Genomic DNA, 21,595 nt, shown 5'->3' with positions numbered 1-21,595 from the left:
CTCAGAATGCTGGATTGTTATGGGGTTTCTGAGCTGGCTGTAGAGATTAATTATTAGACTTACTGCATTTTCCACTAAGTAGCTAATACTAATTTGAATAGACTTTCACTGTACACTTGCTGCTCTGTAACTTCCTTTGATGCTATAGTTTGAGAAATGATGTCAACTTTTTTTATAGGGTGTATTTTTCTCTTTTTTCCTTTCTTTCCTTTCTTTCTTTTTTTTTTTTTTTACACCACCATTGTTTGTAAATTTTCTTAGACCTCTGAAAAGAAATAAAAATGTTTTCCAACTGGTTTTGTTCCTTTTCCATCTGACAAGTACTGGGGTTTAGGTTTGATTTGCTTTTTGTTCAGCTGACCTTCATCTTCTTGCAAGCTGATTTAACAGCACAGAATCACAGAAGGTTAGAGGTTGGAAGGGACCTCCAGAGATCACCGAGTCCAACCCCATATGGAATGATTATGGCTGTCTCTTCACACTAAGTGTTGTACTCAAATCACTGCTGACAGCTCAAAATGTGCCTATTAGTAGGAATGACTTTTATGTATCTCTAGCTCACCCTAAACTCAGATTTATGTCAGTGGGAGCTCTTGTGTATGTAGAAATATAGTCTTGATTACTGCTCTGGTAGTTAACTTGCCATGACAGAGGAGGAAAAAGTGTCATCTTGTGTGTGGGTCCTATCATCACTCCTGTGTTGATACTCAGCCACCTACTTCAGTTGATCATTTAAAAATACCAAAACTTCCTTGGAGAAAGTGCTCTCACATTAGGAGCTGGTCTACTCGAGTCCTCTGTGAGATAGCTGTGTAGTTCCTGCTGCCACAGTGAATCTCCCGGGGGGCCTCTAGTAAGTGGAAATAGGAGGATGCTGTGGTCACGCTGCAGTGAGTTGAGGGGTTGTGTCAGGTAGCAGGACCCACAGTGCCGAGTGGCTAAGCAGCCACTCTGGAGCTCTGGTACCTGCAGTGGAGGGTTGTGGATCTCATTTTAAGTGGGGAGTTGCTTTAACTGTTAGGAAATCCCTTTCAGTCCATTCTGTGGAAACTCTTTTATTTTGCACTACAGCTTAAAGGTAAGCCAAGGACATGCCTGTGCTGTGACCCTGGAGCGGGCACTCTGCTCAGAGTATCTGACCATGGCCCTGCAGGGCTTGCTAATCACATGCAGCCTTTGGAGAGAGCAGTTTCTATGGGGATCTAGGGCTACTAGGAACATCTGTGTTTCCATTGTGTGGTGTAGGTCAGTAAGCCTCAAGGGAAGCAAGATGTGTGTCCTCAGGCAGAGGAGGGGCTGGAGACCTAAGGAGCACCTTGCACTGCGGTCTCTGTGTGTTGTGGGTCCTGGTTGGACTGATTTGGTCATGAACAGCTATAACTGGCTTGGGAGTATAGCCTTGATCTCCCAAATTCTGTAAAACACCCCTAACCCTAGCTTTAGCTGGTGTGTCTCCTTTCATTGTAGACACTGCTTTGGATAGTGATAAGGGAAGGCCTGCAAGGTGTAAACTTGGGTAGTGAGATTGGAGACCTAGCACCTGCAGTCTGCCTCTGACTGAGATGGTTTCCTTTTCAGGTACTTTTCTAATGTAGTATTAAAGCAGATCCCAAAGAAATCACAATATGTTGTTATCCACCTCTTTAATGTAGATGTTTTTCTTCTGTTGGAGCCACTGCTCTTTCCCCACGAGACTGAACACCTTCAGTGTTTTATCTTGGAGCGTGTTTATTTCCCTGCTTTCTCTGAAGTATGGGAACATGATTATTCATAATTTCACACTTTTTACATCTTTTTTTTTTCCCCTTCTGTCTTTCTTTTTTTTTCCCCCAAAAAAGATTTTTGCTTTTACAGCGTTGATGGGTGATACTGTAACATTTTATACCTCCTCCCACCTTTGGAAAAGCTGGAGGCTGGCTGGATTCTCGGCTGAGAAGGGTGCCGTTTGTCATCTTCTGCAGCATTGTTTCTGCTGGGGTTTGTGCTCTAATCTCTGAGCTCTGGGCAGTTAGGCAGCACACACACACACATACACACACTGTCAAAACTGTGACAGGCACAGTTTGCACCTCAGAGGAATCTTGAAGTCAGTTGTCAGTATTCCTGCCCTGAGTGACAGACAGTTTGTGAAGCTCTTGTGTGCTTTGAGGACCATTGATTCTGGGTATTACTGGCTTTTGGCAGGAATTAATCTTTGTGCTCTCACCACCACCAAAAACTCACCCCAAACAAACAAAACAAAACCAGCAACAACAACAACAACAAACCCCAAACCCAAACAGCTGGGGAAGAAGGTGGCTCCCTTTGGAATGTAGGTTTGTGGGTTTATTGGTTTTAGTGCAGTGGTGAAGGCACTCATCAGATCCCTTGGAATGTGGCCCAAATGGAAGGATTCTTTTTCCATCTTTTTATCTTCTTCTTTTTTTTTTTTTTTCCATAATAGAAACCCATTTCTTCCTGGAAAAATTCTACAGAAGCTCTAAAGTGTTAGCAGACACTTTCTGTCTTCCTTTTTTAAAATGATTTTTATTTAAAGGAGACAAAGTAGAATTCACCTGCGGGGGGGGGGGGGAGGAAAGCACAAGAAGAGCTTAGGGAAAGCATGGGTTGCATTGAGCTAAACGTGGAGGGAAGCAAATAACTCCCCTGGCAGCCCTGGATTAAGATTCCAGCCTTTGCTTCCCACGTGGTTCATCTCCTTCTGCAAGATCATAAACAGAGTTACTTTAAAAGCCCCTCAATTCCTTGCCTTGCATTTCTGCAAAATGTTTGTGATGTCTCCCAGCATTACGTTTTGAAGACCGTGGATTACAGAAGGCTTATACAGAAAAGATTCTGTTTTGATTCACAGTCACTGATACCAAAGTAATTGCGTGGCTCAGAAGGAACTGGTGCGCCAGCAGGCCAGCAATCATTTGGATGGGATGCCTGGAGGGTTGACAGCAGCTCACTGTGAGGTAGAATAGGATAGAATAGACTTAACCAGATTGGAAGAGACCTTCAAGATCTTCAAGCCCAACCTGTCATCCAACACCATCTAATCAACTAAACCATGGCACCAAGCACCCCATCCAGCCTCTTCCTAAATACCTCCACTGATGGTGACTCCACCACCTCCCTGAGCAGTACATTCCAATGGTCAGTCTCTCTTTCTATGAAGAAACTTCTTCCTAACATCCAGCCTAAACCTCCCCTGGTGCAGCTTGAGACTGTCTCCTCTTGTTCTGGTGCTGGTTGCCTGTGAGAAGAGACCAAGCCCCACTTGGCTACAACCTCCCTTCAGGTAGTTGTAGACAGCAAGAAGGTCTCCCCTGAGCCTCCTCTTCTGCAGGCTAAGCAATCCCAGCTCCCTCAGCCTCTCCTCATAGGGCTTGTGCTCCAACCCCCTCCACAGCTTTGTTGCCCAGTTGATGTCAGGACTGAAGAGATGCTCAGCAGGGTGCAACCTCTCCTACCAACTCATTTTTACAGAACCACTTAAAACTGGAATTATGCAGATTGGAGGGATGAAATGTGTTCCAACAAAACTGCCCAAACTGGTCCTAAACTTGACCACAACCCATGACAAGGCACATGAGTGGTATTAGGTTTTGGAATTCAAGATGCCCAATATACTCCTTGCTTCGAGATCTCTGTGGACATACTTTGTCTTTGAATCTTTTCAGTGGGAAAAGACTTTCAAGATCATTCAGTCCAACCATTCTCTAACTCAGTGAAGTCTGATGTCCCAAGGATAAAATCCTTAGGTATCAGTTGTGCTGAGGTTGTGATGTAGGCTCTTTGTAACAGAAGTCTTCTCCCAGGCAACTGGCACCAGAAGAGGAGGCTACAGTCTCAAGCTGTGCCAGGGGAGGTTTAGGCTGGATGTTAGGAAGAAGTTCTTCATAGAAAGAGAGATTGGCCATGGGAATGGGCTGCCCAGGGAAGTGGTGAGTCACCATCACTAGAGGTGTTTAGGAAGAGACTGGATGGGGTGCTTTGTGCCATGGTTTAGTTGATTAGATAGTGTTGGATTATAGGTTGGACTCGATGATCTCAAAGGTCTCTTCCAACCTGGTTAATTCTATTCTAATCTATTCTAACCGTGCAACCTTATGCCAAATTCCATTACTTTGTCCATAAGGAGAAAACATTTTCCCCCCTTCTAATCCTGGCTTAGTAAAGTTTAATTCTTTGACAACATCTTCACGTGGGTGATGTGGTTTTGGCATTTGTTGGCAAGAAAAGGGCAAGTGTGGCAGCAAACCCGCGGAGCAGGAGATTGTTTATTACCTGCTCCACAACAAAATGCACTGAAACTGAACTTGAGGAATGAATCACCAAAGAATATTTCTATGCTCAGAACAGAATGAATGCTTCCCATAGGCAGAAGAGTTAGAAGATGTGGGTGAGCCATTCTGGTGCAGAGATGCCTGCCAAACTGTTTGCAGGATGGACTCTTAGAGTTGCCTTGTGATTGTCTGTACTGCTTTGTTAGACACAGTTCTGAGTGCCGCTGCTGAAGTGCTAAGGAACTTGTCCAGAGGTGGAAAAAAAGGCAGTTCTTTAGAAGTCCACATAGTAGATGGGACTGCCAGATTATCTCCCATGCAATTGCAGTGACCTGCCAAGAGGTCAGCAGAGGCCTTGTTGCAGACTCAGGCTTTCTTCTGATGTTCTGAAAAGTAGGGCCAGTGAAATCAACATCATTAAACATCTGCTCCATAGGAGAGTTGGGCTGTGTGTGAGTTAAAAGAAGTAAGAAGGATCTTTGCTATTGAAGAGAGATTGAGTTCAATCCCTGTCCCATAGGAGAGTGGGGTTGGTTGCTTTGGACCCCAGGAAAGAAAGAATCCATCCTAAGCTTTGTTGTGTCCTTGCTCTGCCTGATTTACTGTGGGATTCACTGTGCTGTAAATTGAGTTGTCTGCTGCAGACTCCTGGCAGGAATTTGTGATGGCGTGTTGCAGATGATGGTGTTTTGGACACTGCCTCACTTTAAGTAGGAGGAGAATTCTAGGGTGTGCAAGAGAGGTATGAAGCTTGAGGTTTGGACTGATCCAGGAATTTTGTGCTTGGTTTCACTGTTGTGGCTCTGACCAGCTTCCCTCAGCCTATCTAGCTGTGTAATATTTCCCTTGTTTGCTACTGTCAGGACTGATGGGATAGTTTCTCCATGACTTTGGACATGGACAGCTCTATCCACGTGCTAAGGATTATGTTGTGTGTGATGTTTTCCAGGCTGCAGTGAGAGAGACAGAAAACTTTTTGGCTTTGAAGTGAACCGTGCACAGAAAAAGGAACTCATTAATAAGAGTCACTAAAGAAGAAAATCAACCTGCCAGGATGGAATCAACCTGCCAGGATGGAGCAGCTGCTCTACAATTTATTACTCCCCCCCTCCCCCTTCTTTTTTCCTTAAGTGCTGGCAAGTCTATAACTTCAACAAATAACTCAAAGCCAGTTTCTGTTTCATGAGAGATCACAGAGCAGTGGCACTGAATGCATGATTTCAGCAGCCTTTGTTTGGTGCGAAACTGAGCTTGAGGAATGGTGGCTTTCAAGAAGCGCAGAGTTCCTGGAAAGGAGTTACAGATGGAGGAACCTTTCCACTCTTTGGATTCAGAAAGGCAGCAGCTGAGGACATGGTGGTTGAAAATAATTTCTTTGTTAAGCAGGGGGTTAGCCTGAGGCTGGAGCAATTCTTTAGCATTTGGAAAGGAGCAAGTGATGAGGAACATGCTTGAGGAACTGACTGAAGTTTGAGCCAAGTTGTAAGCAGAGAGGAAGAAAAGAAAAAAAGCATAATTGTGTGATGTCTTCATGTGTTCTTTTCTCCTGGATGTGAGGAAGAAGTTCTTTACCATGAGTGTGGTGAAGCCCTGGAATGGGTTGTCCAGGGAGGTGGTTGGGGCACCGTCCCTGGAGGTGTTTAAGCCCAGGCTGGATGAGGCTGTGGCCAGTCTGATCTAGTGTGGGGTGTCCCTGCCTGTGGCGGGGGGGTTGGAACCAGATGATCCTTGTGGTCCCTTCCAACCCTGACTGATACTGTGATACTAAATCCTTATGGAGGAGCCTATGGCATCAAATCAAACTTTGCACTCTTTATTTTTTTTTTTTTTTTAGGATGCAAGGATTTTTTTTTTTCCCTTTAATTTTTATTTTTGTTTTCTAGGTCAAAAGCCATTTTGCCTAAATAGGGAGTAGGTAAAACTCTGAGCTCTTCCCCAGTAAGAGTTGTGAGAGCAGAGGACTGCAGGGAACTTCTGGAAGAGTTCAAGCTGTCTGAGGATCTGCAGTTAAGTATTTCAGCTAGTCAATTGTCCCATCTTAAGTAAGTAGATACTTCCAGCTGTGTTTCCTTGGTTCCAGTTCTGGTGTTCCCAGCATAAGGAGGACACAAACTGTTGGAGCGAGTGCAGAGGAGGGCCACAAAGATGATCTGAGGGCTGGAGCACCTCTGCTATGAGGACAGGCTGAGGGAGCTGGGGCTGTTCAGCCCGGAGAAGAGAAGACTCCAGGGAGACCTCAGAGCTGCCTTCCAGTGCCTGAGAGGATCCTGCAGAGGGACAAGGGGGAATGGTTTGAAGCTGAGGGAGAGCAGGGTTAGACTGCATCTTAGGTAGAAGCTCTTCAGTACAAGGGTGGTGAGACTCAGGAACAGGCTACTCAGGGAGGTTGTGGCTGCCTCCTCCCTGGGAGTGTTGAAGGCCAGGTTGACTCCAGCTAAGTCTAGTTGAGAGGTGTCCCTGCCTGTGGCTGGAAGGTTGGAGCAGATGATCTTTGAGGCCCCTTCCAACCTGAGCTATTCTAGGATTCTATGAATTGAGCAAATATGTTTTTTTCTAGTGTCAAACCTGCTTTTCACCCCATTGCTTAGCAGTTGCACATAGTCCTTTCTGTTCCATTCCTAAATGACATTGTGGAGGAGAGGACTTCCTTGCATTTTGGCCATCCTTGCCCATGTAAGAACATATTGAATCTTGAAGGATCTCTTGAAAAACTCTTAACTTGCTTCAGGGAGTAGTGCAACCCATGGGAGGAGGATAGAAGTGTAAGGAAAATGTTTTGTGGAGCTGTTGTGGTGCTGTTTTTTTTCCCCCCTATCTCCCTAGCTTCAGCACTGGTGGAATTTGATGCATCAGTCTCTCTGTGACAGCACTTTTTTGGTGTGCATTAAAAAATTTAGGCTGAGCTTCCTCGGGTGGGATGGGGATGTTAAGATCAAAACAAATCGCTGGTAGTGTGATCCATGTGATAAATGACAGCCAGGCTGGGGTGAGTGAATGCCAGGGGCTTGCATGCAAATTCTAGGCTGCAGTGAAGTGCTTTTGCTGAGTGGAGGCTCTGCTTGTATGTCTTCCTTGGTGTTACCTTTTATGTATTTCCATATTTTCTTGCCCTAAAGCAGGGTAGATGAAAGAAAGCAGTCCTCAAGACTGTCTGTGAAGCAGTTCAGTCCCACACCATTCCAAAGGGTAGATGGAAAAGGGGCTTTAAAGTTGACTTTGTACTCTTAAGTCTTGTCACATGAGGATTGGGCTATTCACAGTCTAAACTGCAGCAGCCAGCTGTCAGTCAACTGAAATGACTGTTTCAACAGCTGGGAATCAGTGGGACATGAACCCTGGCAGTGTTCCCTCTCCCCTAGCCACATCCTCTGCAGTAGTCTGGATTCTGTGGTATCCTTTGCTAATTCAATGCTGATTGGAAGCAATTTTGAATGTACAAGAAATCTGAGCCTGGAAAATATTAAGGAAATCTAAACCTTTTCCAGCTCTGGTTTATTACAAGGACAGAGAAGTGCTAAGTGGGGCTGGTAACTGTATACTGGAGTCCTCTGCAGCATGAGGGAAACATTTCCAGGTGAAGTTTGCCAGTTCATGTCATTCCTTGAGACACAAAGTCAAGCAGAGCACAGGTTCTGTGGAGACAGCTCCTATGGCAGGCTTTGCAAAGCTACAGAAGGAATTCTGCCTGATGATCTATAGCAGTGCTCACCAGAATGGGAGAAGCTTGGGAGCAGCCCCATGCATAGTTAACCATCTGTAGCCTTTGAAGATCTGCAGCTTAATTATAGTTTCATTACCTTTGACAAACCATAATTTCAGTGATGTGCTGGGGATAAAGGAAAACACTTACTTAAATTTTACTATTTTGAGCTTTCTCCTTTTTTGCCCTTCTCTCTCCCTCCCCCCTTGTTCCCCTTCTCTCCCTCTATCTCTCTCACCCCTCCTTGTTCCCCTTCTCTCCCTCTCTCTCTCTCACCCCTCCTTGTTCCCCTTCTCTCCCTCTCTCTCTCTCCCTCCCCCCCTTGTTCCCCTTCTCTCCCTCTCTCCCTCCCCCCTTGTTCCCCTTCTCCCTTCTCCCTCTCTCCCTCCCCCCTTGTCGCCCTTCTCTCTCTCTCTCCCTCCCCCCTTGTCGCCCTTCTCTCTCTCTCTCCCTCCCCCCTTGTCGCCCTTCTCTCTCTCTCTCCCTCCCCCCTTGTCGCCCTTCTCTCTCTCTCCCTCCCCCCTTGTCGCCCTTCTCTCTCTCTCCCTCCCCCCTTGTCGCCCTTCTCTCTCTCTCCCTCCCCCCTTGTCGCCCTTCTCTCTCCCTCCCCCCTTGTCGCCCTTCTCTCCCTCTCTCTCTCCCTCCCCCCTTGTCGTCCTTCTCTCCCTCTCTCTCTCCCTCCCCCCTTGTTCCCCTTCTCTCCCTCTCTCTCTCCCCCTTCCCCTTGTTGCCCCCCGCCTTTGACCTTCTAGTTTCATCCATTTCTTTCTAATGATGATCATTGCTCATCATCTTATTTTTTTTTCCCTGACAGAATCTGACTAACCTTAGCTGTAAGTGTCAGCTGATAAGAAAAATGAATGTGGAGCCCATATTGCAAGGCTTATTTTTTTGTTTCAGTTCTTCATAGGCTCACAAGCTCACTCTCATTCTCTCTGTGTGGAGCAGGATGCACAGGTTATAACAAGGATTCTTTTCTTCGTGTCTTTATGTGGAATGGGCTGGAAGGAAGGAATCAAATAACTGGTCTAATGTAAATTGGCATAGCTCCATCTGCTGCAAACCAGGCCCAAGTGTATTTTTAGTGCAAGCATGAGCTAAGCTCACGCTGTGGAACAACTCTCTTTGGGGGAAGCAGAAGAAAGAAAAGGCTTTTCTTAGGGCAGTCCCTAGGTGAGTGTTTCCAACTGGTAATTACATCTTAGCCATAAATTTTCTCCATTTCTAAGAGTCTCTAGAGGTAGGTTTCATTTGCTTCTAACATCTGAGATTTCACTTGGCCAACTTTTGAACTACTTTCACATTTGAGCCCTTCTCTACCTACTGTTTGTCACTACAGCTGTAGAGTGCTTCTTTATTTGCCAAAAAAAAAGTGTATCCCTTTTCTACATCTCAAGCTGTGCCAGGGGAGGTTTAGGCTGGATGTTAGGAAGAAGTTCTTCATAGAAAGAGTGATTGGCTATTGGAATGTGCTGCCCAGGCAGGTGGTGGAATCACCATCCCTGGAGGTGTTTAAAAAGAGACTGGATGGGGTTCTTGGTGCCATGGTTTAGTTGATTAGATGGTGTTGGATGATAGGTTGGACTTGATGATCTCCAATGTCTTCCAACATGGTTTATTCCATTCCATTCCATTCTATTCCATTCCATTCCATGACCCGGATTTTAAATCTTGTTACAAACAGGAAACTTGAGTAAGAGGGACAATTCATGCAACTTTGATGGTTGGTGGGATTGTCTCTTAATCAGAAACTCTTTGACAAGAATGGTTGTCTAAGTCTGTGCCTGGACTTGACACTGGTGAGGCCAGACCTTGAATATTGGGTTCAGTGTTGTGCGCCTCACTCTAAGATGGACATTTTGGTGCTGGAGGATGTCCAGAGAAGGGCAACAAAGCTGGTGAAGGGTCTGGAGAACAGGGCTGGTGAGGAGGAGCTGAGGAAACTGGGGTTGTTTAGTGTGGAGAAGCAGCTGAGGGCAGACCTCATTGCTCTCTACAGCTCCCTGAAAGAAGGTTGGAGTGAGGTGGAGGTTGGTCTCTTCATCAGGTAATAGGAGGAGAGGAAATGGCCTGAAATTGTGCCAGGGGAGAGTGAGATTGGAGATTAGGAAAAATTTCTGTTCTGCAAGAGTGGTCAGGGATTGGAACCAGCTGCCCAGGGAGGCGGTGGAGTCACCCTTCCTGGAGGTGTTCAAGCAACTTATTGACATGGCACTGTGGGATATATTTTAATGGCCATAGTGGTGTTGGGTCAATGGCTGGAGTTGATGATCTTAGAGGTCTCTTCCAACTGGAAAAATTCACTGATTCCAAGTCAGGATACCTCTCAATACAGTGGCATAAGAGCTATTTTTGATTGAAAAGGGTAAAATATCTCAGACACATTGGAGCTCATCTTGAAATCACAAAAGAAATGGAGCATTTGAGCCGTTGCCATCCAGTCTATGTGCACCTTGCCTCTCCTGTGTCTTCTACAATGATGAGCAAGAAGGCTGAGATGAGGACACTGCACTGCTTGTCATCTGCACAGCAGAGTCAAGGCTGCTGTTCCTCAGACCAGTTTGGCTCCCATCTGAGCTTTATTTTCACTGTTTCTGGTTTTCACTTGGTGCAGAATGAGTGGAAATTAACAGAGCTGTTGTGTAAGGAAGCTGAGACAGCAAGTGTGGGGAAACTGAGTGTACTGGAAATATCAGCTGTGTTTGTAGTAGTGTAACACTACCCCCTGTTGGAAACAGGAATATTTAGAAGCTAAAGCAAAATGCATGGAATTGAAACCTCTCTGGCTTTGCCTCCATTACTTTGTTTCCATCCCACTGGATGAGGACTTGGGAGTGCCAGTCTAATTAAAAAACCCACAACCAAAAGCTCCCCACCCCCAAACAGCAACAACAAACAGGAGAAAAGGGGGGTGGGGAAGAAAGGAAAAAAGGGGGAAGAAAAGAAAATAAAAAAGAGAAAAAGGAAAAAAAGGGGAGAAAAAAGGAGGGGAAAAAAAGAAAGAAAAAAAGGGGTGAAAAAAGAAAGGGGGAAAAGAAAAAGGAGAAGATTTTTTGGGTGTAAATAGGAAAGCTGTTTTCTCTCTGCTTTTCAGAAATGTTTAATGCAATCTTCTTTTCCTGTTGAAACACAGCAGCAGGCACAGATGCCTGCAATGTTCCTCTTTTACCCTAGGCACAGAAATCTGGAACCTCTTATAGCTGATGCTGATTTTTATTCTTCATAAGCAGCTATCTGTCCTTAAAGGCCTTAGCAGCTGTGAAAGAGAAACACATCTTTTTGCATGGCTAAAGCTGCTGCTTGCACTGTTGTTCAGCTGCATGATGAATAGATTCTTAGATTCATGGAATGGTTTAGGTTGGAAGGGACCTTAAAGATCATCCAGTTCTAACTCCCCTGCCATGGGCAGGGACACCTTCCTCTAGACCAGGTTGCTCAAGGCCTCACCCAACCTGGCCTTGAACACCTCCAGCACTTGTGTTCAGCTGTGAAAATGTGAATGGTTAAAGCAGTGCTGTGAGTGTGCTGCTGACCCCTCACCAGTCATGGAGAAATGTGTGTTTGAACTCTTCTGCTGAAGTACTTCAGCTGGAGTTTCTGTTTGTGCCTCAGGAGAGGTGGTTTCTTGCCATCAGGAGCCCAGCTGAACCAGGCTCAGAAAAGGGGCTGTAATGTTGCTAACCAGCCTGTTTCTTCCTCCTCGTGTTCTTTGACCAACACCTGTAGCTTGGAGATGAGCTTGAGCTGTGGCTATCCCACAGGTTTTAGGAGGCAGTGCCATTGAAGTCCCCAGCTTCATGCTTCAGAAGCTAGCTGATGTTTGGGCTTGGCCGAGCAAACCGAGATGCTCCTGAGCTGACTTCAGCAGCCTCTCTGTAAGCCAGCAGTTGGCTCACGACAGATGAAGCTGAGTAATCAGAACTTTGTGGCTGTGAAATTGGAGCCCTGCACCTGAAGCATGCCATGGGCAGGAGTTTCTGTTTCATTTGGAGCTGTTATTAAGGATTGTAGAGTTCAATCATTTTCTGTCTTTTGTTCAGAGCCTGAGCAACTGCTGAGCATTAAAAAGCAGCCCATCAGAGCAGGTGACCTTTAAAGGTTGCTCCATGTGTCTGTATTTAGTGACCTTTCCTGGGAACCTCTTTTTCTTCTTTCTTTCTTTTTTTTTTTTTTTCTCTTTCTTTTTCCCATTGTGGTGGTTTGAGCCTTAACTGGGACTTAAGAGCTCAGATGGGGGCAAGGTTGAGAATCCCTTCCTCACTCCCCCCCTCCTTTTTTCCAATAGAGAGGAAAAAGAAAGGGAAGGAGCAAATCCACCAAGAAATAATTTGGAGTCAGCATGGAAGTAGAGAGGTAAAGAATTTTCTTTAAACAATACATATCTATGTAACAGTAACAGGTAGGGTTCACAAAAGGGTAAGGAACAGGGATGGATGGGATTAAAAAATAAGAATACAAACCCAGTCTCTTTGAAGAGGTGTGGAGGTAGCAGGGAGAAGGATCAGGCCTGACCATGTGGCAGAGAAGCAGGGAGCCACCAGCAGTCCTCATCCAAGCAAAGGCAGGGCCCAGAGAGCTAATGGCTGCAGTGTCCTCCTTTTTATAGCCTTGCTGGGCAGGGAGGGGGAGTGGAACAGATTAATTTAGTTTCCTAGGGGAAAAACCCCTTGCAGAGAGGGCGATGCCCTCACAAGCCCTCCCCCGCTGCTTCCAGGATGGGCATTAACCCATCACACCCCTGTGGCAGCCGAAGCATTCCAACTCTAAACTTAGCTGGTGATTTGCTGCAAGTCTTTAACTCATCAGGAAGGTCCCATAGGTGTCAGTTTCATGCTGAAGTACCTGAGCTTTGTAGAACTTTGGACAGGCTCAAGACTTTCCCATTTTGTGAAAGCAGCTGGCACTTTTTCCATTCTTGTGATGCTGAGCAAACTTGAGAGTGTTTTACTTGTTAGAGAAGTCTGCTTCACAGTGCCTGCTTTCCAGGGACCATCCTCTGGATTCTGAGCCCTGATTTTGATGGGGTTTTTTGTGGCCTTGATATAGTGCAGAGCACCTTTATAGGAAGAGAGAGGAGAATAAAACCTAGATCAAGCCCAGAGAGATTGTGGAGTCTCCTTCTCTGGAGACTTTCAAAACCCATATGGTTAAGTTCCTGTGATCTGCTCTAGGTGATGCTGCTTTAGCAGGGGAGTTGGACTCAATCTCCAGATGTCCCTTCCAACCTCTACCATTCTGTCATTCCATGATACTCTCTGAAGATGAGGTGGCTGACCACTGTTGCCACTGTTTCTGAGTGCAGGTAGTTGCTTCTGCTACTGTTGAGCATGAATTCTTCTTTTGTAGGAAGAATCATGGAGTCCAATAAGGTTGGAAAAGACCTCAAAGATCATCAAGTCTAACCTGTCACCCAACACCTGATGATTAACTAAACCATGGCACCAAGTGCCACGTCCAATCCCCTCTTGAACACCTCCAGGGATGGGGACTCCCACCACCTCCCTGGGCAGCACATTCCAATGGCTAACAACTCTCTCTGGGAAGAACTTTCTCCTCACCTCCAGCCTCAACTTCCCCTGGCACAGCCTCTTGTTCTGGTGCTGATTGCCTGGGAGAAGAGACCAACCCCCTCCTGGCTACAACCTCCTTTCAGGTAGTTGTAGAGAGCAATAAGGTCTCCCCTGAGCCTTCTCCTCTCCAGGCTAAACAATCCCAGCTCTCTCAGCCTCTCCTTGTAGGGCTTGTGCTTGAGGCCTTGGGCACTCTCATTTATTTTTTTTTATTGAGCCTTTCTGCTTCCAGTCTGAAGGCCCAAATTGGGCAAAACTTCATACATGTGCTGAGACTAAAGCAATGACAACTACAAATCCTAGCATCACAGAATGGGTTGGGTTGGAAGGGACCTTTAAAGATCAGCTAGAGCACTCCCCTGCAGTCAGCAGGAACATCTTTAACAACAGCAGGTTGCTCAGAGCCCTTTACAGCCTGACCTGGAATGGGTACAGGGATAAGGCACTTGCTACCTGTCTGGGCAACTTGTTCCAGTGTTTCATCTCTCATCATAGATAATTCCTTCCTTTCTTTCTTTCTTTTTTATCTAGTCTAAATCTCCCTCTCATATTTTCAAATCCTTTCCCTCTTGTCCTATTGCAACAGGCCCTGCTAAAAATACTGTCTTCATCTTTATCATCAGCCTCTCTTAAGAACTGAAAGGCCACAATAAGGTCTTCTTGGAGCCTTCTCTTCTCCGGGGTGAACAACCCCAACTCTCTCAGCCTGGCCTCATTCTCCTGTGCTCCAGCCCTTGGATCATTTTTGTGCACCTCTGGACCTACTCCACCAGGTCCACGTCTTTCCTGTGCTGAGAAGTCTAAATCTTACTAGCTTCAGAATAATGAAGCTATAAAAAGCTGCCAAACAGAGATGAGCTGAAAGAAAAGCTTCATTTCTAAAGATACACAAAGGGAATTGCATAAGCAGTGACTGATGAGGTGTGTCTGAAATGTTGACAGTTATCAGGCAAATGGCATTTCATTCCTCTTGCCAGTGATGATGGAGCCCCAGCTCAGCATTACAATCTGCAGAAGCTGATCTCCTCTTTCTTGGAAGTGTGGTTTCCTCCTTTTTAGGAGGAAAAATATGACACAAAAATGCTTTGGTTCTTTGAAAATAGATGGCTGCATGGAATGCAGTCTATCAGTTCCTGCCCTTGGAGCCAGGAATGGGAGGGATTCTTCTTAAGACAGTGATTTCCTTCTTTCTTTTCTGTCCTTCTGACTTGCAATCTCCTCACTCCCTTTTACACCATGGAGATGAGTTTCCAAAGCAATTGTGATGCCTTTCATCACTATGAATCTTGCAAAACATCTTCCAAGAATAGGAAATGATGCAGTACAGGAACTTTGCTCCTTGCTATGGAATTTGCACTGGAATATGTGGACTTTGGGGGCTGATCTTGTGACCAAAGCCTAAAACTCCCATTAGCAGCAGTGGAGCAGGACTGGGGATGTAATCCATGGAAAGTGATTTGAGTATCTAGAGCAAGGTAGGAATAATGCTCTCTATGTGGGACAATATTTGTGCCTGGTAATCTTTTTTTTTAAATGAGAACTGATCTGGTAAATCCTGGCTTTCATAGCATTTGAAGTGCATAAAACCTGGGCCACAAAGGTGATCCAAGGGCTGGAGCACCTCTGCTATGAGGACAGGCTGAGGGAGCTGGGGGTGTTCAGCCTGGAGAAGAGAAGACTCTGAGGGGACCTTAGAGTTGACTTCCAGTTCCTGACAGGGTCCTGCAGGAAGGCTGCAGAGGGACTTTTCATAAGGGTATCTGGAGACAGGACAAGTGGGAATGGTTTGAAGCTGAGGGAGAGCAGGGTTAGGCTGGATCTGAGGAAGAAGTTCTTCAGTGCAAGGGTGGTGAGACTCTGGAACAGGTTGCCCACGGGGGCTGTGGCTGCCTCGTCCCTGGGAGTGTTGAAGGCCAGGTTATATGGGGCCTTGAGCAGCCAAGTCTAGTTGAGAGGTGTCCCTGCCCATGGTGGTGTAGATGATCCCTGATGTCCCTTCCAACCTGAGCCATTCTAAGATTCTATGAAAATGAAACTTAAAAAACAAAGAAAAGGAGATAAATTCAGAGATATCCCAAATTTACACAGAGGGGAAAGAAAACAGGATCCCATTTTGATTGTGAAAAGGATCATGCACTGTGATGGTTATTTGCACACCCAGAAATCAGTGCCAAGGCTTAGGTTCTGTTTACAGCAACAGAGCTCATCCTACGAATAATGCTACAGCGTGGCAAAAGTAGTGGGTTCTCCTCACATCTATCATTGAACCCTACCCAAGAAGCAGAATATCAAAAATGAATGTCATCTGACAGCAGCCAGATCACTGCCCAAGTTAAAATAGCCCTGGACATGTAGTTCATGCTGTGTGACATCCAAGTGGTACATATCTGCTTACTGTGGGTGTTGTAGTGGGGAGGCCGGCTGAGCTGACAGCCATGCGGCTCATGCTTCAGCACTCGGCTCCTGTGGCACAGGGAGAAGAATCCACATTGGGAAGACAAGTAGTTTCTCTTTGTGAGTAATGTGATGAGATGAGCCAGCACTTGGTGAGAAAGCCAAGGAAATGGAGAGCTGATCCAGGTCCCAAGTCTGTGTGTGTAGGTCATTTGTCAATATAAAATGGTTTGGGATTAAGCAGTGTTGTTCCTCAGCTCCAGTAGGTATGGTGTGGTTTTTCGCTTCAAAGTCCAGGAGATACCTTCATTTACCAAAAAGAATGGATCATGAGGATGAATTCTTCTCACCAAGGTTGCATAAACAAACAAAGAAGCTCTCTCTGTCCCACTTGTGGTCAGTAACACAGACCTGACTGACTTCACAGCGTACCTTGATGCTGCTATGCAGAAGCACCTGGAGATGGAAGTGCCAGCGGTGTCCTCTAGATCAGTTTTGAATCACCTGAATAGTATAGCTGGGGAGACACCTGGCCTGCAAGCATGCTTTGGAACACACATGCTCTGAAGTGTGAGTGGGCACTGGTACTCCATGCCTGACTGGGGCTGTTCATTCTGTTACTCCAATTTGGTGTCTTCCTCCCACTATCAATTTTTCTTGCTCTCTGCTGTTTAATTCAGGACTGATTCTGTAATGCTCAGCTTCACTGTGCCTGCTCTGGCTGCTGCACAGCATCCAAAGCCAGGCTGGGTAACCTTCACTGAGGGACACAAAGGTTTTGCTTTGAACACCTCTAGGCCTGAGCGCCTTTGTGTCTGGTCTGGATTTCAAAACCACTTGTAAAGCTTTGGTGATGCTGAAGTGGTTTCTGCTGTTCTCCCATTGCTTTGTGAAGTTTCTCATTCTTGCAATGATTTTTTTTAATCCTGATTTTTTTTTTTCTCTCTCTTTTCTTTAGGGAACAGCAATATTACAGTCTGGAGCCTTACCAGCTGTGCCAGGTATGAGTCATTTCTTCTTTAACAAAACAGATAACTGATGTTAAAGCATCCAATTGTGATGAGGCATTTTTGGAAGCAGAACTAGAGGACTATGTTGAGAGGTGTCCTGTTTGTGGCTGAGTTTTCTGCTGCAGTTATGACAGTTAGGAAATACATTTTGCAGCCTGAAGTGTCTTTGGTTCTAAACATGAATGTATGATTTTTTCCTTCCTTTTGTAATCTAAAGACATTTTGCAACCTGAAGTGTCTTTGGTTCCAAACATGAGTGTATTATTTTCCCTTCCTTTTGTAATCTAAAGATGTTCAAAGTCCTGTGCTTTTTCTACTTACATAGTTGAAGAGCATCAAGAAAGTGTCCAGTTTAAGTATTTTAACACTCAGGGGAAACACAGGAATGGATCCTTCCCAGATGTGAATATGGAGATACTTCCCTCATGTTAATGGAACTGCTGTTGGGCAACAAATTCAGTAAAGGCAGGAAGCAGAATGTGCAGCCTGGGGAGATTATTTAGGCCAAGTGACAGGCTGACTGTCTTTGCATGGCAGATCTGCCTATCAGTAGAGTGTTTTGGTCAGCTAGAGCACCTCTGCTATGAGGATAGGCTGAGGGAGCTGGGGGTGCTCAGCCTGGAGAAGATAATTTAGTCAGAGTGTTCTGGCACCTTTTGTTTGTTTCATCATTTTATCATAGAAAGGTTTGGGTTGGAAGGGTCCTTAGAGATCATCTAGTTCCAACCCCTCTGCCATGGACAGGGACACCTCCTACACACCAGGTTGCTCAAAGGCTCATCTGACCTGCCTTGGAACACTGCTGGGCTTGGAGCCTCCACAGCTTCTCTGGACAACTTGTGCCAGTGCCTCACCACCCTCTTCCCAATGTCCTTACTTCAAATATGACATTTCATAAGCATTTGTGTTTGTGTGTTGGCTCCATCTTAGTCTTTGGAGAGATCTGTGCAAAGAGGTTGTTTAGTGTCTTAATCTTAAATCTTCCTTGAAGTGTTTCCTTGATAGTTCAGCAGATCCATTACATTCCTCAGGTTGCTTCCAATAGGCGTAGAACAGCTCTTGTGCTTGGGTTTCTTTATTGCTCTTCTCAACCCTGCCAAACAGGTGAAGAAGCAGAGCTGAGTGATTCATGTGTGAACAGACCCAGGAAGATGCCTCAGGTCAGGAGCTGTCTGGAGAAGGTTACAGTAACTCTATTCCTTTGTCTGTCTTAGCAGGAGAAAATCCAGAAGCATTTAGCAGATCTTGTTCCTAGTTATTCCACTCAAGTCAGTGGAATTGCTGTTGATTTATAGAAGTGTAAGGAGAAGCCCAAATTGGATCATTAGCTCTAATTTTATCTTTCCTTCTGCTGCTCAGGTTTCTAGTCCTCTAATCAACCCAAGGGAACCAGAGTGCTTCTGATTAAAGTGTGTGTAAACAGAGGGGACCTTGGGTCTGTAGCTGTGTGTGGTGGGCACAATATTATTCCTGCAGTAATTTCAGTGGCACATTAATTGTGGATGCAGATGATACCTGCTGAAAGCTTAATCCCAGGCTACCCATGCAGGTGGAGTTGGCTGTTTTGATATAACCTAGCATTAAACCAATTGGAAATGTTGAAACACAGGACAGGTTTTTAGATCAACAGAAAGGGAAGATGCAAGGCTGCAGAACTTTGAGTGGGTGAGGTTTTCCTGTCTGGTACATTGGGAAAATATTATTTAGGCAAAGAACTGAATACTGCAGGGAATAAATGTAAATGCTTTAGGCCAATGTAGCACCTGAGTCACCTGAAGTCCTTCTGCAGTCCCTGAAGAAGACATTTCGTGCAGGCTCTATGCACCATGTATCAGAAAGGTTTGTCTGTTCCCTGCAGGACAGCTGACAGTCCAGGCACTCCCAAGAGCCAGACCCAGCCTTAGCCATTTCAACAGTCAAATTAAACATCTTTAGTGGGAGCTCTGATCTCCCTCTTCTTTTGTGCTGTGGCTCTGGTATCACAAAAAATCAACAGCTGAATAGGAAAAGAAGTTAATAAATGTCTTTCAGCCTCATTACAGACTCACAGAATGGTAGGGAAGGGACCTCTGGAGATCATTGAGTCCACTCCCCCTGCCAAGGCAGGTTCCAAGTAGATTTTGAAGGACTCCCAAGATGGAGACTCCACCACCTCTCTGAGCAGCCTGTTCCAGTGCTCCACCCTTACGTCCTCTTGTAAATCTTCATGACCAACTCCGGTGTTTACAGCCCCATAGGGTTTCCTACTTGCTGTAGATGCATTCTTTTCTTTCATCCTCCTGTGGAAGCAGCAGACTTTGAAACTCTCTTTTCTCCTTTGAGCCTTGGCAGTGCAGTTCCATTCTTTCAGTATTCCACAGGAACAAACTCATCAGCAGTGCAGCAGACGCTCGCTATCTGACAGCCTGTGCGCTTGTAACACCAAACCTACACCATGGGAGATGTTCTGAGAGGATGAATTTGGGGAATAAACATTTAAAGAAGGGGGATAAAAAAAAAAGCTGTGGATTGGAATTCAGCTGGAGTGTCAGCTGAGTGCTGGTTGTGAGCATTGCACCTCTCAAATTGTCCTCAGGGAATTGAGGTCAGGAGAGAAAAAGAAAGAATGAAATGAAGTCTCTAGCAGATGATGGGTGCTGAAAATGAACTCAGCTGTCTGACAGCTTAGCTTTTCTGATGCAAAAGTAGGCTTTGATTTATTATTTTTTTCCCCTCCTGCTTTTGAAGAATTTGTATTGCAAACCTGATGCTTCTGTTCCAAGCTTAGGAATAAGCTTTCAAGGAATGAATTGGGAGCAGTGAGACAGGAGAAGCTGGGCCATGCTGTGTTGGTTGCTGTTGCTTAGTTGAAAAGAATTTTATAGTTCACAATATTTTTAATTATTATTTTTTGGTGTCAGGAAATGTCAACACTTACATCATAGAATCAATAAGGTTGGAAGAGACCTCAAAGATCATCAAGTCCAACCTGTCACCCAACACCTCATGACTACTAAATCATGGCACCAAGTGCCACGTCCAATCCCCTCTTGAACATCTCCAGGGACGGGGACTCCACCACCTCCCTGGGCAGCACATTCCAATGGCTAACAACTCTCTCTGGGAAGAACTTTCTCCTCACCTCCAGGCTAAACTTCCCCTGGCACAGCTTGAGACTGCGTCTTCTTGTTCTATTGCTGGTTGCCTGGGAGAAGAGACCAATGCCCTCCTGGCTACAACCTCCCTTCAGTTAGTTGTAGACCACAATAAGGTCTCTCCTGAGCCTTCTCTTCTCCAGGCTAAGCAGCCCCAGCTCCCTCAGCCTCTCCTCGTAGGGCTTATGCTCAAGGCCTCTCCCCAGCCTCATTGCCCTTCTCTGGACACATTTTCTTCAGATGCAGGGAGACAAACTACCCCATGATATTTTTATTAAGCCAGTAGAGGACTATGTGCTGAGCAATTTCCCCCATGAGTATGTCCTACCTCACAGTGCTTAACACTGGCATAGAAGGGCATTAGTGAAATGAGAAAGTGCTCAATAAAGCCCTGCCATACTATGGCAAGCTCCTTCTTGATTGTGCTTTGTTTTATAAGTGCACTCAAAATGAATCTGTAGGGGAAAGAACAAAAGGAGCTCAGAAGGAGTAAGCTGATTAAAATATGCACTGCATTTACAGGCTAAGCCTTGCCCTTGGTGACTGTCTGAGCTACAGAGGCGTGACAGGAGGAGGAAAAAAAAGTTGCAGTGGTTAACCCATATGCTAGAGAATGATTCAAATGCTGCTGCTTCATACTCTGGGCTGAGTCAATCCGGGAGGTTCCTGTTCCCTGTTTGGGAATGACAGAAGGCTCCTGCCACAACAACCCTTGAGCCCTGCCTTTCCTGTAGTCCTGATCTGGGCTCCAGAAGAAAATGTTTCCCTGTCACAGCAGTCAGTCATTGGAATCATCTCGTGAGGGAAGCAGTAGGTACACCTACACTGGGTGGTTTTAAGACTCAGCTTCACAGGTTGTTGGGCCAGCTCATGAGGGACCTCAGAGCTGCCTTCCAATACCTGAGGGCATCCTACAGGAAGGCTGCAGAGAGACTTATCATAAAGGTGTCTAGAGACAGGACAAGGGGGAATGGTTTGAAGCAGAGGGAGAGCAGGATCTTAGACTGGATCTTAGGAAGAAGTTCTTCAGTGTAAGGGTGGTGAGACTCTGGAACAGGCTGCCCAGGGAGGTTGTGGCTGCCTCCTCCCTGGGGGTGTTGAAGGCCAGGCTGGGTGAGGGCTTGAGCAGCTGAGTCTAGTTGAGAAGTGTCCCTGCCCATGGTGGGGAGGTTGGAGTAGATGATCTCTGAGATCCCTTCATAGAATCAATAAGGTTGGAAAAGACCCCAAAGATCATCAGGTCCAACCTTGTCACCCAACACCTCATGACTACTAAACCATGGCACCAAGTGCCATGTCCAGTCCCCTCTTGAACACCTCCAGGGATGGTGACTCCACCACCTCCCTGGGCAGCACATTCCAATGGCGAACGACTCTCTCAGTGAAGAACTTTCTCCTCACCTTCCAACCTGAGCCATTCTATGATCTCCCTTTCAAATCAGGTGGTGCTTCTGTCATGGCAGCTTCTGGGTCTTTGAAAGTGCACAGAGGGCACAGTCTCCAAGCTGGTAAGTCC

General features: G+C 45.8%; 1 protein-coding gene across 1 annotated transcript in view; it reads left to right on the top strand.

Annotated features, from left to right (window-relative positions):
- DOK7 (docking protein 7) overlaps positions 1-21,595 on the top strand; it is a 50,106-nt gene that overhangs the window by 22,960 nt on the left and 5,551 nt on the right. The window contains 2 exon segments of the mRNA XM_054172281.1: positions 16,894-16,936; positions 21,522-21,587. Of these exon segments, the coding sequence (XP_054028256.1) occupies positions 16,894-16,936; positions 21,522-21,587 (109 nt within the window).

Source organism: Dryobates pubescens, chromosome 23, assembly GCF_014839835.1.
Source record: "Dryobates pubescens isolate bDryPub1 chromosome 23, bDryPub1.pri, whole genome shotgun sequence".
Lineage (NCBI taxonomy): Eukaryota > Metazoa > Chordata > Aves > Piciformes > Picidae > Dryobates > Dryobates pubescens.
This window is presented reverse-complemented; position numbering and strand designations above follow the sequence as displayed.